Here is a 13,226-nt window from a genome sequence, read left to right as displayed (position 1 = left end):
AACTGGACCTGCGTTAAGCCAAGAGTGTCCACCTTGCACAATATCTCCATATTTAATTATGCCGAAAAGACTTTGGTTTATTCTCTTCGTACATTTGAACCTTTCTTGAAATTTAAAGTACGTTATCCCTTCTTAAACCATTACACAATTAGGCATTCAAAGGAACTCACATATGTTTTCGCCGAGTCTAAACGCTTGTATTTCTTCCTAATACATGTAGTGTCATATACATATATTCGCCATCAATGCCAGCAGAACTCGTAGAAACGCGGATTTTGCATGTAGACCTGTGATTGACTTAAGTTCCATTTGATATTAATTGGTCACGAAAGCTAGGTCTAGAATCCAGAGATTTTGCTGGCAAGGAATATAAATCCATCGAGCAGGCTGTAAAATATCTGACTTCAGTTCGAAGACGCGATTAAACAGTTTAATGAGAGGAGGGTATGGTGAAGTTATAATTATTTTATCACAGTGAACCTCAGTTAACTTAATAATTTTTTGACATTGTTTATCTTAAAGTCACAAAACCCTTTTATGTCAGTGTAGAGGCTGGTGCATTTAACTAATTCAGACCGTGTTGGGAAAGAGCCTCAACAGATTACTACTGTTGTCCTGGTTACCAGTACTCAGTTCAGTTGATGAGGAATGCTGGTTCCAGTGCCACTGAATGTTAGTGTGGAAGAATCGCCTTATGAAAAACTTCTCTAAGTGTCTAATTCCTGAGCAATGTTTGTTCTAATCCGTTTCGATGCCGTTAAGGCTTCCGACAACCTTATCGTCCAACCGTCCGGTTCTCGATCCATACCGTTATGTGACCGTATACGGCTTCAGTTACATATCATCTTGGCCTCGTCAAGTTGAGGCAAGGAGCGTTAATATTACCGGGGATCCTACTGATAGATCCGTCCTTCCACATAACATTAACATTACTCCGGCAGTACAGCCGTCTACACCTCCAGACGGACACCCGACACCATCTCACCCCCTCTTCCAAACTCTCATACAAGGTCTAGGCATCGGTTATCTTTGACGACGAGGAAGTTAGCCCTTCTTTCCGACTTCCCCCGTCGTCGGGCAAAATTAAGGAAATGACTGACAGACTATCTGCCATGATCAGGGACCCAAAGAATTTCACAGGTGCATTTCTTCTGAGAGTTCATCTTTCTTTGCATTCTTGCTGGTATAAGATCTACTGAAGCAACTTCTTCACATATCTTCCAGCTTTAGTCAAGAACTATGACCTTGCCTGCTGTCATAAGGTAGATAAAGACATTCTGCAGACCACTTCGAAGCTCGTTCTCAATACTGTATCAACGTCTTCGTTGTTCGATGTTTCGTTTCTTGCGATTTTTCAGGCTTGCAGACAAGGCCGGCAATGTACATCCAGCCCTGACCCTGGACTTCGACACTGTCGGCGACCAGTGGGGTTCGGACGCCATGGTACTCCACATCAATTCTTGGAGATGAAAACTATCGTAAAAGCCTTTCGTTTTTGGAGCTACCGTCTTCAGAACAAGATCGTGTTCAACATTTCACACAAATCGGTGGTAGTGATGTACCTCAAAAGGGATACACCAATGACCACAAATCACCACGTTGGTGCCCACAAAGCAACACTGATAGACTTTTTTCTCCATACAGAATGGTCCCTTTATCCGTCGATCTTTCATCAGATTTGCCAGCTATGGAAGCGTCCAATGATCGATCGTCTTGAAAACAGCACAACGTCCAGACGGACACCCTTCTCAGATTTCACCGTATGCGCGCGGAAATTTTATGTGGTACGTAGATCTCATTATTTCTTTTGAGCCTTAACCACAGTCTCTACAGTTGGGCTGCTTGCACGTTAGGAGAAACGGTTAACCTGAATTTTACAAATCCAATCGTCTCGCAGAGGTTAACCGATGTATATGTAGGATGCTCTGCATTCCCTCCTCCTTTTACCTATTCTCCTTACTTTAATGTGATCGGTGAAATTAATATCCTCCCATCTTCTATGCAAGCATCCCGTTACACGTTGTTCCGCTCACTCAAAAGAGCACCATCTGTTGACATCAAAAGGAGGTAATCGACAAGATTTATTGACCTAGTTATATATATATATATATATATATATATATATATATATATATATATATATATATATATATATATATATATATATATATATATATATATACAGAAAAGACAAATTTTTTCATCGGGAGGGATGGATTAGGGAGGTAATGTGATATATATTCTTAAAGTTAACGTGATCGGATAATGATTCTAGGAGAAACATAATTGACTGGAAAATATTGCCTTTTGCGGAATGCATTCCATTTATGATGACCTAAGTCTCCATCTTAATCTTTGTCTTATTCCAGTTGTGAAGGACAGGAAGCTTTTAGGGTTTATTTTGGACTAATGTATTTTTTCAGGTATTAGACACCTCATGGAAAAGGAAACTTGAACCTTGATTATCTCTCGACTGTGTACGGATCAGTTAGTGAATATTACCTGCATATCTTTAATCCAATACACAATCAGGGACTTGGGCTCTGTTAAGCTGATAAATTAGCCCCTCACCCGTGATGATATTGATTGGCGGTTTAGGGACTGATATCCTATATTCATTAAAACATGCAAAAAGCTGCAGCCAATGTTGCCTGTACACATTGTTGTAGGGGCCCCGAGTGGCCGAATGGTCTAAAGCGCTCTCTGTTACGGATTACTGCCATCTCACCTCTGTCTGCGTGGGTTCGAGTCTCGGATTCGGCTAATGTGGGTATGTGATAAAGCTTGCCAGTAGCTTCTCGTGGGTCGGTGGTTCTTTCCGGGGTTTTCCCGGGTTCTTCCTCCACCATTATTACTGGCCGCCATGTATAGCCTATCTTGTGCTGAGAAATGGCGTTAAACCCTACAACAACAACAACATTGTTGTACATTTTATACAATTTCCTGTATTTCTCGCTGCTTTGGAGCTACATTCGGCTGAAGGGTTCCTTTGGTGGTATGTGCTTGATACTTCCGGAGCAAATCCTTTATTTGGTGACCTGTAAATCCACGGGGAATGTCACAACCCTCTGTCATGTGGCCATTTTGAATTTCGTGCTAGATTTGGCTGTTACGTATGTTTGTTCCAGAAAGATTTGTATGCAGCAAAATGATTAGGTGACATCAAATCCACATATCGTCCATCAAGATCAACACAGATTGGGGGTGGGGGTGGGGTGATTTATCGGACTAGGATTCTGCGTACATGAAGAAATGCCACATAAGAAAATGTCTATGCTGAAGCAAATAAACAATCAATTTTATCTCAGACAATCGAAATTGGCACTTCGGTATGCTACTAAACTATCTTCTAATCCAGCCACCGCCACATATGATGTAGTGTTTTGGCCCAAATATCAAATAGTATGCACTCATACGCCAAATTTCACCCCACCTTTTGGCATACGAATTCATCCTCACTTAGAAACAGCAAAAAAGAATGTTGGAAATATCAGAGATATTTCAGAAACATGATGTTCTCATATTGTTTGAGAAACTATTATGTACTGTTGGCTGTCTTCTCACATTTGCATGAATGAAAAGGCAGATGAAGAAGTCTACCAGCCAGATTGGAAAATTCTGTATACGAACTTGAAATACGGTATAATGAGCATGTTTGTCAGATTAGGTTAAATATGTGAAAGGAAAACTACAAACAAACCTAATAGCATCAAAGTTACTGTTGATGAGCTGTTCTCTCGTAAATAATCAAATAGGACGATGATGAGGAAATATTCCAGTCATGTATGGGACTCATATATCTGACTCATGCATATCTCGTGAAGGATGAAGCTCGATTTGTAAGTACACTCTGCCAGTGTCCAATGACAGCAGTGGAGTACATTGTTGTTAAGTGTGTGCTTTCCACTTTATGATAAGAAAGTATGGTGACGTTAACTGCATTTAGAAACTGAATGAGGAAATACCAACTGAGAAAGCATTGGACATTTTAACGAACGCGGTTTATGAAACAAACTGTGATCTATCATTATATATATATATATATATATATATATATATATATATATATATATATATATATATATATATATATATATATATATATATATATATTTGATGCACAGAATTTTAAAATCTTTAGGTTTCATTATCTTAGCATCATATATTCGATGTTATACACGTTTAGAACGTTTATCTTCCAATCGTGTTGTGCAATTCATTCTTAAATTTTCAAACTTTTGTTGGCAGTACGTACTCGTTTTTGTGCTGAGGTGTCGTATAGGACTACGGCATACATGCATCCAGAGATTTTCATGAATTGGAAGTCATTCTGTCGTTTGAAATGTTCACAAATGTTACTCAAGCCTGAACAGCCCTATTCTAAACCTTTGTTTCTATATAATTAACAAGCCTACTGCGTTTAGTGCGTTTAATTTTGGACAAGTCAAAAATGGATATATTATACTTATGAAGAAAGTTATGAATATGTTTCATTAAAAGCCTCTATTTTCTAACTTATTACTTAAGTTTGTTGTTCTTTGCAACTCTATTGTCAGTTTGAATCAAGCAAGAGATTTCATTTAAAATCTTAATTCGTAAAACATTTAGAAATATGTTTGAGTTGATTTTCGTAATTGATACGAAGAATTTCTTCTTTGTAGACAATTCAATACCAAGCAATGTAAATCATTGAACTCAATCTAATCCCAGATCAGTAAATAGAGAGTTTCTTGGTTCCTATTTTGAATGTATCTGTCTTTTCAATATTAATTTGCAATCCTGATATGCATGAGAAATTATAGAATTTGTGCAGTGGTATACACTACATTTTATGTTCCATCAATAAGTGAAGTCTCCCCTGCATGTTGTGTAATTTTATTTTAATTTTCATTTATCTTTATATGATGTCGAACAAATATACTGCAACTTTCTACAAATGGTCTCATTTCCGGCCACGACGAATCCTGAAGAAAGGTGCAATGTTTCTATAAAATAAAGTTATCCATTGTTCAGTGTTTTTGTAGGAATATCTATTAATTTTATTGTCCATTTTGGCTGAAATTGTTTTTGTATGGAATGTTTAGTAATGTATTTGGTTTTCGATTGTTTTTCCTGAATAAATAGTTTAGTTTCAAATTGCAAATTAAGTAATAATCTTCTCTCTGAATGATATCGACAGACACTTTTTCTAAATTCGCGATTAAGTGTGTTTGCTTATAACTGACCTATAGCTGTACAACTAAAGTTAAGGAATTCAACAATACATCCGCCACATCCGTTGTTTTTACCATTATTATTAATTTTAGGGACTCAGATGAGTCAAATAAAGTAACTTCTTGCATTTCATTTGACTTGCCATTCGATAATTTAGGCATTTTGAATCTAATTTCAAACTGGATTGTTGTACTAATGTTTAATCTCTCCAAATAATTTAAACTGATCTGATATAATTCGTCCATTTTTATTTTCGAACTTTGTGATAGTATTTATTCATATATCATTGTTTCTGTAGACAAAATAAAATCACTTAATTATTTTAACTTCCTCTTCAATCCTCATAAATCGCAACATCATACCTCCAATTTTCTTTAGTCTGGTATGTTCTAATTTAGATAAAAGTCTATCCAAAATATTTATGCATACCATTTTATGATGATTCTCAAAATATATCTTATTGTCAATCCACATCGATCGCTTTCTGTTGGATTGAAATTATCATGCTCACGTTATACATTACGTCCAATTCTTCCAGTTTCTTTTCTTACACATATATTTTACACATACATTATAATGCAACAGTGAATTGTTACAATTCCAAACTCCATGATCTCTCCTAAAGTCTGTAATGTGAAGGAAGGAATTGCATCTAACCAGTAAGTATGATGAAAGTGTGTGTGGACGGTTTCAATACAAGAAAACCTACTGGTATTCGTTTACAAGTAAACCAATCTAAACATTGTCAAGAATATTTATGTATTATATTTACAAATTTGAATAATAATAAACAAGTTGTTGAAATCATCCGAGAGTTAAAATTAAGGACATGGTTTTGGAGATGGGATACAAAACGTGTATTGAATAGATGGGTAAAGTATTCATACCATAAACGTGAAAAAGTGATACAAATAAAACGTCTTTGATAAACGTCAGGTAGTAATCATCGATGTAGTAAACTTCATATCATTGTTACAAAGCATGCGTATTCCAGGTCTAATTAAATTGTCCCCACAAACATCCGACCATCAAACTTAAATCTCACAACAATAATTTTTCAAGAAGCTCGAATCAATATCCAACGTAAACCCGATGACCATTGTACTTGCCTGTTCCAGTCATAGTACCCGTGCCTGTCATGGTTCCAGTTCCCGGTCCCATAAGGGTTCCAGTGGTCGGTGCCATCAGTGTGCCTGATACATTGGAGAGTAAGCAGAAATTATACAGTTGTATGTCATTTCTAAGGGTTGGAATTGAATTCTCTTTCTTTCCACCTTATTTTTCCTTCGCAAACAAAATCAAAGTCTATAAAACGTACTATTGTTCGCAATTTTTTTTCTTCTTCAAATGTGTGAATACAAGCCAAAGCGCAGTTCTCAATATTCTGACTTTATATTAATAGCGCATAGATTTGAGATTTGTAGGTCATGAATTCTCTGTATCCTCTCTTCATAACGACTTATCGAATTAGATAATATTTTCCCCACTTACCACCACATTTTCCACAGTATAAAGCACAGTTGTCGGTCACCCACTGCGAGTACGTAGGATTGGAACACACGCCCTTGCCGTATGTATTGCAGTTTGATAGTTTGTCGGCGCAGTATCCTATTAGAAAAAAAAGGATTAATTCTCCGTGTGCATGCATAAATGTTGAAAGCCAAACATCCCACAAATTATGGTCTTGGGATTTGGAAACAACTCTGATGATTTGCATTGGGAACTGAGCACCAGACCCTGAATTGTACAAAATATTTGTTTTCTTCATCAACTTTAGATTCGCGTATGGAAGTACGTTAATCAGGAGTGTTCATCTTATACCAAACGTCAATATTTGGCTATGTCGACAAGTATATTGGCAAATTTAAACCTTTTATGAAATTTAGAGCACGTAAAACTTCCTTTCTAAATTAAAGAATAACATATTATGCAGTTAAGGGAATCAAAACATTAACACTATTAAAATACATTTTTACTGATCCTATTTTGCTATACCTCGATCAAGTAGCATCAAATGCTTATGCAAGCTATCAACGTCAGCAGAATCATTTCTAGCAGTAATGCTGCTTTTGCATGACACCAGTGGCAGACTTAGGTTCTATTTGACATTCATTAGATCTGCAAGCTAGCTCTGGAATCCAGAGTTTTTTAAACAAGTTTAAACAGTTTAACGACACGAGAACATAGAGAGGAGAGAATTATTGTGCCACAGTGAACGTAAATTATTCCAACAATGCAAGACTAGTCATAACTGTATCTTCACGGGGTGAAAATCGGATATGACTGATTACTACATGTATTGCTACTCTGCAATATAAGTTTGTGAAAATATGAAGCAATAGGTCAGTACAATCTAGTCCAACCCAAAATTCCGGAAGATGCGACTTAATACTTTGGTGATACTGTTCACTTTTCATTCAAACAGCCCCTTTATTGTAATTGAAATATTGTTTTAAATTCAATTATAACTAATATGTAGAACCTACTTCATTTGACTTATTGTATCATTTGTATCATGGTTCTTACATGGTCTGATGCTAGACTTTCGAATTAATATAATCAAACATGACAACAAGGATGCGCAGAGGGCTATATACGATTCTCATGCACTCTTAGAATGACTGGGTGATTCATACCATATGTTTAGCTTTGTTTAACTAAAAATAATGCTGAACACAAGATATGCATTGTTTTGTATTTCTCTGGTGATTTGTCTCGCTGCCACATCCGTAGGGCAAAAATAGATAGAAAAATATGCTTTGGAACTCATAATAAATACGTATTAACGCGAATGTTGTTTGTTTGTTTTTCCTTCCAAAATCATAAGCTATTTTATAGCCTTCACAGAAGGATAGAGAGGGACACAGACGATCCATAGTGTGAATAATCTCTAAACTCTAGAGAGAACTAGGTTGCAAATGTTACATGCAAAAGCAAAAATGGGAAAGAAGCAATGAAAGCCAATAGAAAACTGCGATAAATAAGAATATTTTCTGTTGCCATTTCAAAATAGCAATAAGAGAATTCAAACGTCGGATCGTAAATTGGCTACTTTGACATTTTGTTCCTTCACCTGATGTTAATAATTTGCTCTGTTAAATAATTGTGCTTTTTCATAAACACAGTGACAAATATCTTCCAATTTACATTTACAGGTTTGGAAGCTGAACAGTTACATGTTTTGACCTTTCAAACTTGAAAAGGTCTTTGAAAAAATACGAAAACAAAATAAATCAGTGCTAAAGTTTATGCTTTGATCACAATGTATATCTTATAGATTAAATATCGTTCCTTATATGATCTCTTCGTCGCAATTCAATATTGCTGTCGAGTGGGTACTTCCAGGATTTCAATCATCGCTAAATGAAATAATATTTATCATTTCGTGTTCTCTTTTTATTTTAACTGCGCTTCAACTAAAGACTGTGTCGTCTAGGCTATTTCACAATTACCGGGAAGAAATGTGTTTAGATATAATGCTAGACAGCATCAGCAATTTTGAGATTAGCTTATAAAATATTTGCTTGTGCTGTTTCTTCTCATCTTAACATGTGAGACAAGCCGACCCATGTCTTCATTAACACAGTGAGGTTCTCTCTGGTTAACGTTGCAAAGCATAGAAACAAAATAAAATTATATAACGCAATGTTTTATACTAGAATTATTTTCTTTGTGTTGACCTTTTCAAGCTTCTTCAATACGTTATAAAATAACACGAATGAAGAGGTTTAGAAAGCATCAAAAATCGGGTAGAAAAATCATAAGACGGTAAGATACTTATGAGATAAGGAGGTGAACTAAGTAAAGAATTAGAAAATACTTGAAAAGTATCTTTGGAGAAAACGATGCACCAAATATATTGAGCTCTCAATTGTCCAAAATCGCAAACATCAACTGAACGTTACCTTGGATCCAACAGTTTTTCAATGTATTTCGCAAAGCTTTATTTTAAGTCCTGTTCCACTCTTATCTAATCATAACTTGTGAGATAAAAGAATCAGCTATATTATCTTTAGAAGTCATGCATGGGAGCAGATTGTTTCCCAAAACAAAATGAAAAAGCAGGCACAAAAAAATGTTATTCGTTAGAAAGTTGAACTTTTCTTGGAGAAGTGAGACCATTTCTATGTAAAATCAGTTTTTTTATCTTCCTCTTTAAGATTAAATTCACTTGTTTCATCTGCGTCCTATGCATCATAGGTGATGCATAACAAGCAGAAAAGCTTAGATCAATCCTATAGCTACATATAGTGTAGATTTACAACAATTTTGCTCTTGTATGCTTGTAAAGTGTGTACCTCCTGTTCCCGTTCCCATTCCAGTACCGGGATTTCCAGGCTGAGGAAACGGGTACATCCCTGTTCCGGTTGATGTGCCGCCTGCCAAAGGGACAAATATAAATATCATTCGCTATTTACTTCATAAATTGTCTATTTGTTAAACGTTGTTGCAATGTATTTAATTCAAAATTGGTGACGGAAACGTGGAATGCTGACCACGTCATAAGTCTGTTGGCCACCAGATCCCGACAACGACTTTAACCCCTTTACCTGACATTAGTGTTGGAGAATTAGTTCATAAAGCTATCATTCATATAAATTAAATAAAGAAAATCCAAATACATCCACAGATTTAAATTGCAATGATTAAAATGAATCGAAATACCGTTTTAAAATATTTGAAAATTGACGGGTATCCATTGCTAGATACTGTTACTTGTACGAGAGATACAGAGACAAAGAGAAAGTCAAATTAACTTTTGATACAGTGCATCAGTCAACAATTTCCCTTTCACGTAAACCGCATGCTTTCATCTACTCTGAATGACATTGTTAGGTCTTTTACTTGGAATTTACTAAAATACAACCGACTCCAAAAGGAATCTATATCCCGTTTAGGTAGTATCCAAGACCAAAGGACCACGATATCCTGGTACCAATCATGAACCATAATTCACTTTCAAATTTACCCGTTACCATGGCAGCAAAACTGAGGCAATTACGACAATAATGTAACCATAGACTGAACTTTCCTGACTCACGTTTTCATAATGATCTCTTCTATTTTCATGTGTGTATTGTTTTCTTAATATCAAGATTTCGTTTTGTTTCTTTGGATATATAACATTCAGTCCTCTTTAACAAACTTTCGTTCAGTATTGAATGATAATCATACCATGCATGCACGCGCCTCCAGACCAGTCAACTAACGGTCAAAAAGCAGAATAAGAATAAAGTGTGTGTGTTTGTGTGTGTGGTATAAACACATCCCACAGATGATAGATATTGCTCAAAATGTAAAATCTGTAAATCTGAAACTTAGCATTAAAGGACAATGGTCTGACCTGCAACTCGGATAAACTTGTGTACTAAGTGATTTAATATTACGTCGACGTTTTCTTCATTTGCAAGGAACGAATCTAAGCAATGTGAAAAAAATATATGTATGTATTATACTCATAAATATTAACATAAAAAATGAACAAGAAATCTCATAATAAATTTATCTTGAAGAAGCCCGTATCAATATCCAATGTAAGCCTGATGACCATTTACTTGCCTGTTCCAGTCATAGTACCCGTCCCAGTGCCTGGCATTACTCCAGTACCCACAGAACCCGTCCCAGGGCCAGTCATGGTTCCGGTAAGGGTTCCAGTGGTTGGTTCGATCATTGTGCCTGATGCAATTTAGAGTGAAGTTGAAATTGAACACTTGTGTGTCCTTTCTAGGGGACTAAATCTTAAGTCACTTTCTTTTGATCACATTTGTACTTGGTAACCGAATCTAAGTCTCGGAAACCTAGAAATTTACATAACATTCGTAAAGACAAGTAAATTCGTACTTTTCAAAATTCTTACTTTTAATATCAGTGTATAGATTCTATAATAAGTCTTCAAGCTGCAAGTGCATACTATTATAGTGCAATGAATACAGATTGTTAAAAGAGTGCCACTTTCTCTGTTCTTTATTTTGCGAAATATCAATCAGATCGCAGATTACCTTCCCTACTTACCACCACATTTTCCACAGTATAAAGCACAGTTGTCGTTCACCCATTGGGAGTACGTAGGATTGGAGCACGCTCCTTTGCCAAAAGTATTGCAGTTTGGTAATTTATCGGTGCAGGATCCTTTGAGAAAAAAGCATAATTCAGCCATATTCAAACATAAATGTTCAAAGCCAATCATTCTTCAAAACGGTGTGGAATTGCTCTGATGATCTGCACCAAATTTCTAATTATGTAGAGAATTTCCTTATTTTCTAGGTAAATTTGTGAATTAATTACTTAAACTTTCTTGTATAAGTTAAACCAAGACATTATTGTGACGTTAAATAAATTTAAAAGTGAAATCGTTCACATATGTGTTCATTTTCTACGGTTATTCATCTACCCCTAACCAGTAGCATCACAGACATATGTAAGCTCTCAATACCAACTAAGCGTTTTGTTCTGAATTGTACTACGTTTAGGGTGACACCAGTGACAGACTTAGGTTCCATTGACATTAATCGCATCCGACACATAGGTCTAGACTCCAACTATTTCACTGGCCAGGCAGCTAGTTAAATCTCTGACTTCAGCTTGAGGATGATAATAGTTTTCATGAGATAGTGGAAAGACAGTTATTGTAACACATTGGACCATAACGATCCCATTACTAAGAGCATTTGATAGAAATTTAACAAAGGAGACGCTAAAAAATTAATATATTTCAGACTCTAGCACTTGAGTACTTATTTATTTACAAGAAAGAAAGATAATATTTCACTTCAGATTGAGAAATCAGAATCGAAATGGAAATAATAAACTATTATTTCAAAGCGGTTAAAAAGAAAGTATATCATTTTGAGTAGCGACAGGCTTCGTCAAAACATTATATAAAATAACACGAGTGAACACATTTGGATAGATTCTGTAATGGGGTAGCAAATTCTTTGAAGGTAAACTTCGCATCAGGACAGCGAGGTGAACTAGGTTAGTAACAATTTGCATATAATTAAAAACTGTCTTTTTTAAAAGAAACTAACATATTGTCCATAAATTACTAATATCAACTAAATGGTCCCTCCCTCATATCTCCCAGTTTTTCATAGCATACCATGATGCCATTTTTGCAGTCCTGGATCACTAGTTTATAGTCGCTACTTGTGGGATAAAATAGACAGAAATATTTTTTACCGAATTTAGGCCGGGCAGCAAAATTATTACGAAGCGCGTGACTCCACCACAGACACAAACACAAACACAAAAACACACAGATATATGGATATACATAGTACGAACGTATCAAATCAAAAACTGTCCGAGCGCTTTTTCATTATCTACTGATGCCTTCTTAAAACGATGGTCATGGAAAGAAACGTGCTCTGCAGCGAAATTGTTGACGAACATTTTAGTCTGCCAATATAAGCTATGTTGATTCATCCACATACCTAAAACGGTACAGAATAAAGATATTGTGCGAACTGTAATGCTTCTTGGTGCAATCATCTCTTTCAGGTTTAAAGGTCATCTTCTCTTGATGCAAAAAGAAATTTGAACGTATGAAATGATGATTCATCTTAATTTATTACTGTATCTGAAATTTACATTAGCACTCATCTTTAGGACAAGACCGTCTTGCTTGTTTGTTTAGAATTTAATTGATTCCGTGATATTTGAAAAGAACCATTAAATACTGCATAATTAGAAATCTAAATGTCAATGTACCACTGCCGCTACCAGTTATGGTTCCTGTACCGCCAGTCAGAGTTCCGGGTCCTCCAGACATAGGTATGGTTCCGCCCGTGTTACCTTTTAACAAAATAAAGACAAAATCAACTTTATTTTTTTTCAAAATTAATGAAATATAATGTTAAAATATAAAACGTCTATTTTTTTATCTACTCAACCTCACCCATCCTAAATTCCTCATGTATTAATCCCAATCATTCTTGTTTCCTTGTGACGTAACTTAATTGCGATGAAATAAATATAAATGTTACGTTACTTGCAATGTCTATTTATATTCT

The 13,226-nt window shown here is 35.6% G+C and overlaps 1 protein-coding gene across 15 annotated transcripts in view; it reads right to left on the bottom strand.

Moving 5' to 3' along the window:
* The window catches only part of LOC149780571 (uncharacterized), an 85,744-nt gene that overhangs the window by 41,657 nt on the left and 30,861 nt on the right, over positions 1 to 13,226 (bottom strand). For 7 of the 15 annotated variants that reach the window (XM_089937613.1, XM_089937616.1, XM_089937628.1 and 4 more), the window contains 6 exons: positions 12,925 to 13,008; positions 11,227 to 11,343; positions 10,774 to 10,890; positions 9,513 to 9,593; positions 6,706 to 6,822; positions 6,324 to 6,407 (listed from right to left, as the gene is read on the bottom strand). In XM_089937613.1, the coding sequence (XP_089793739.1) occupies positions 6,324 to 6,407; positions 6,706 to 6,822; positions 9,513 to 9,593; positions 10,774 to 10,890; positions 11,227 to 11,343; positions 12,925 to 13,008 (600 nt within the window). The remainder of the gene's footprint in view (positions 1 to 6,323; positions 6,408 to 6,705; positions 6,823 to 9,512; positions 9,594 to 10,773; positions 10,891 to 11,226; positions 11,344 to 12,924; positions 13,009 to 13,226) is intronic. The other 8 variants (XM_089937617.1, XM_089937625.1, XM_089937618.1 and 5 more) reach the window with 6 other exon arrangements.

The sequence above is a fragment of the Sinohyriopsis cumingii genome, chromosome 16 (genome assembly GCF_028554795.1).
Source record: "Sinohyriopsis cumingii isolate HCF-2022 chromosome 16, ASM2855479v2, whole genome shotgun sequence".
Taxonomy (NCBI): Eukaryota; Metazoa; Mollusca; class Bivalvia; order Unionida; family Unionidae; genus Sinohyriopsis; species Sinohyriopsis cumingii.
This window is presented reverse-complemented; position numbering and strand designations above follow the sequence as displayed.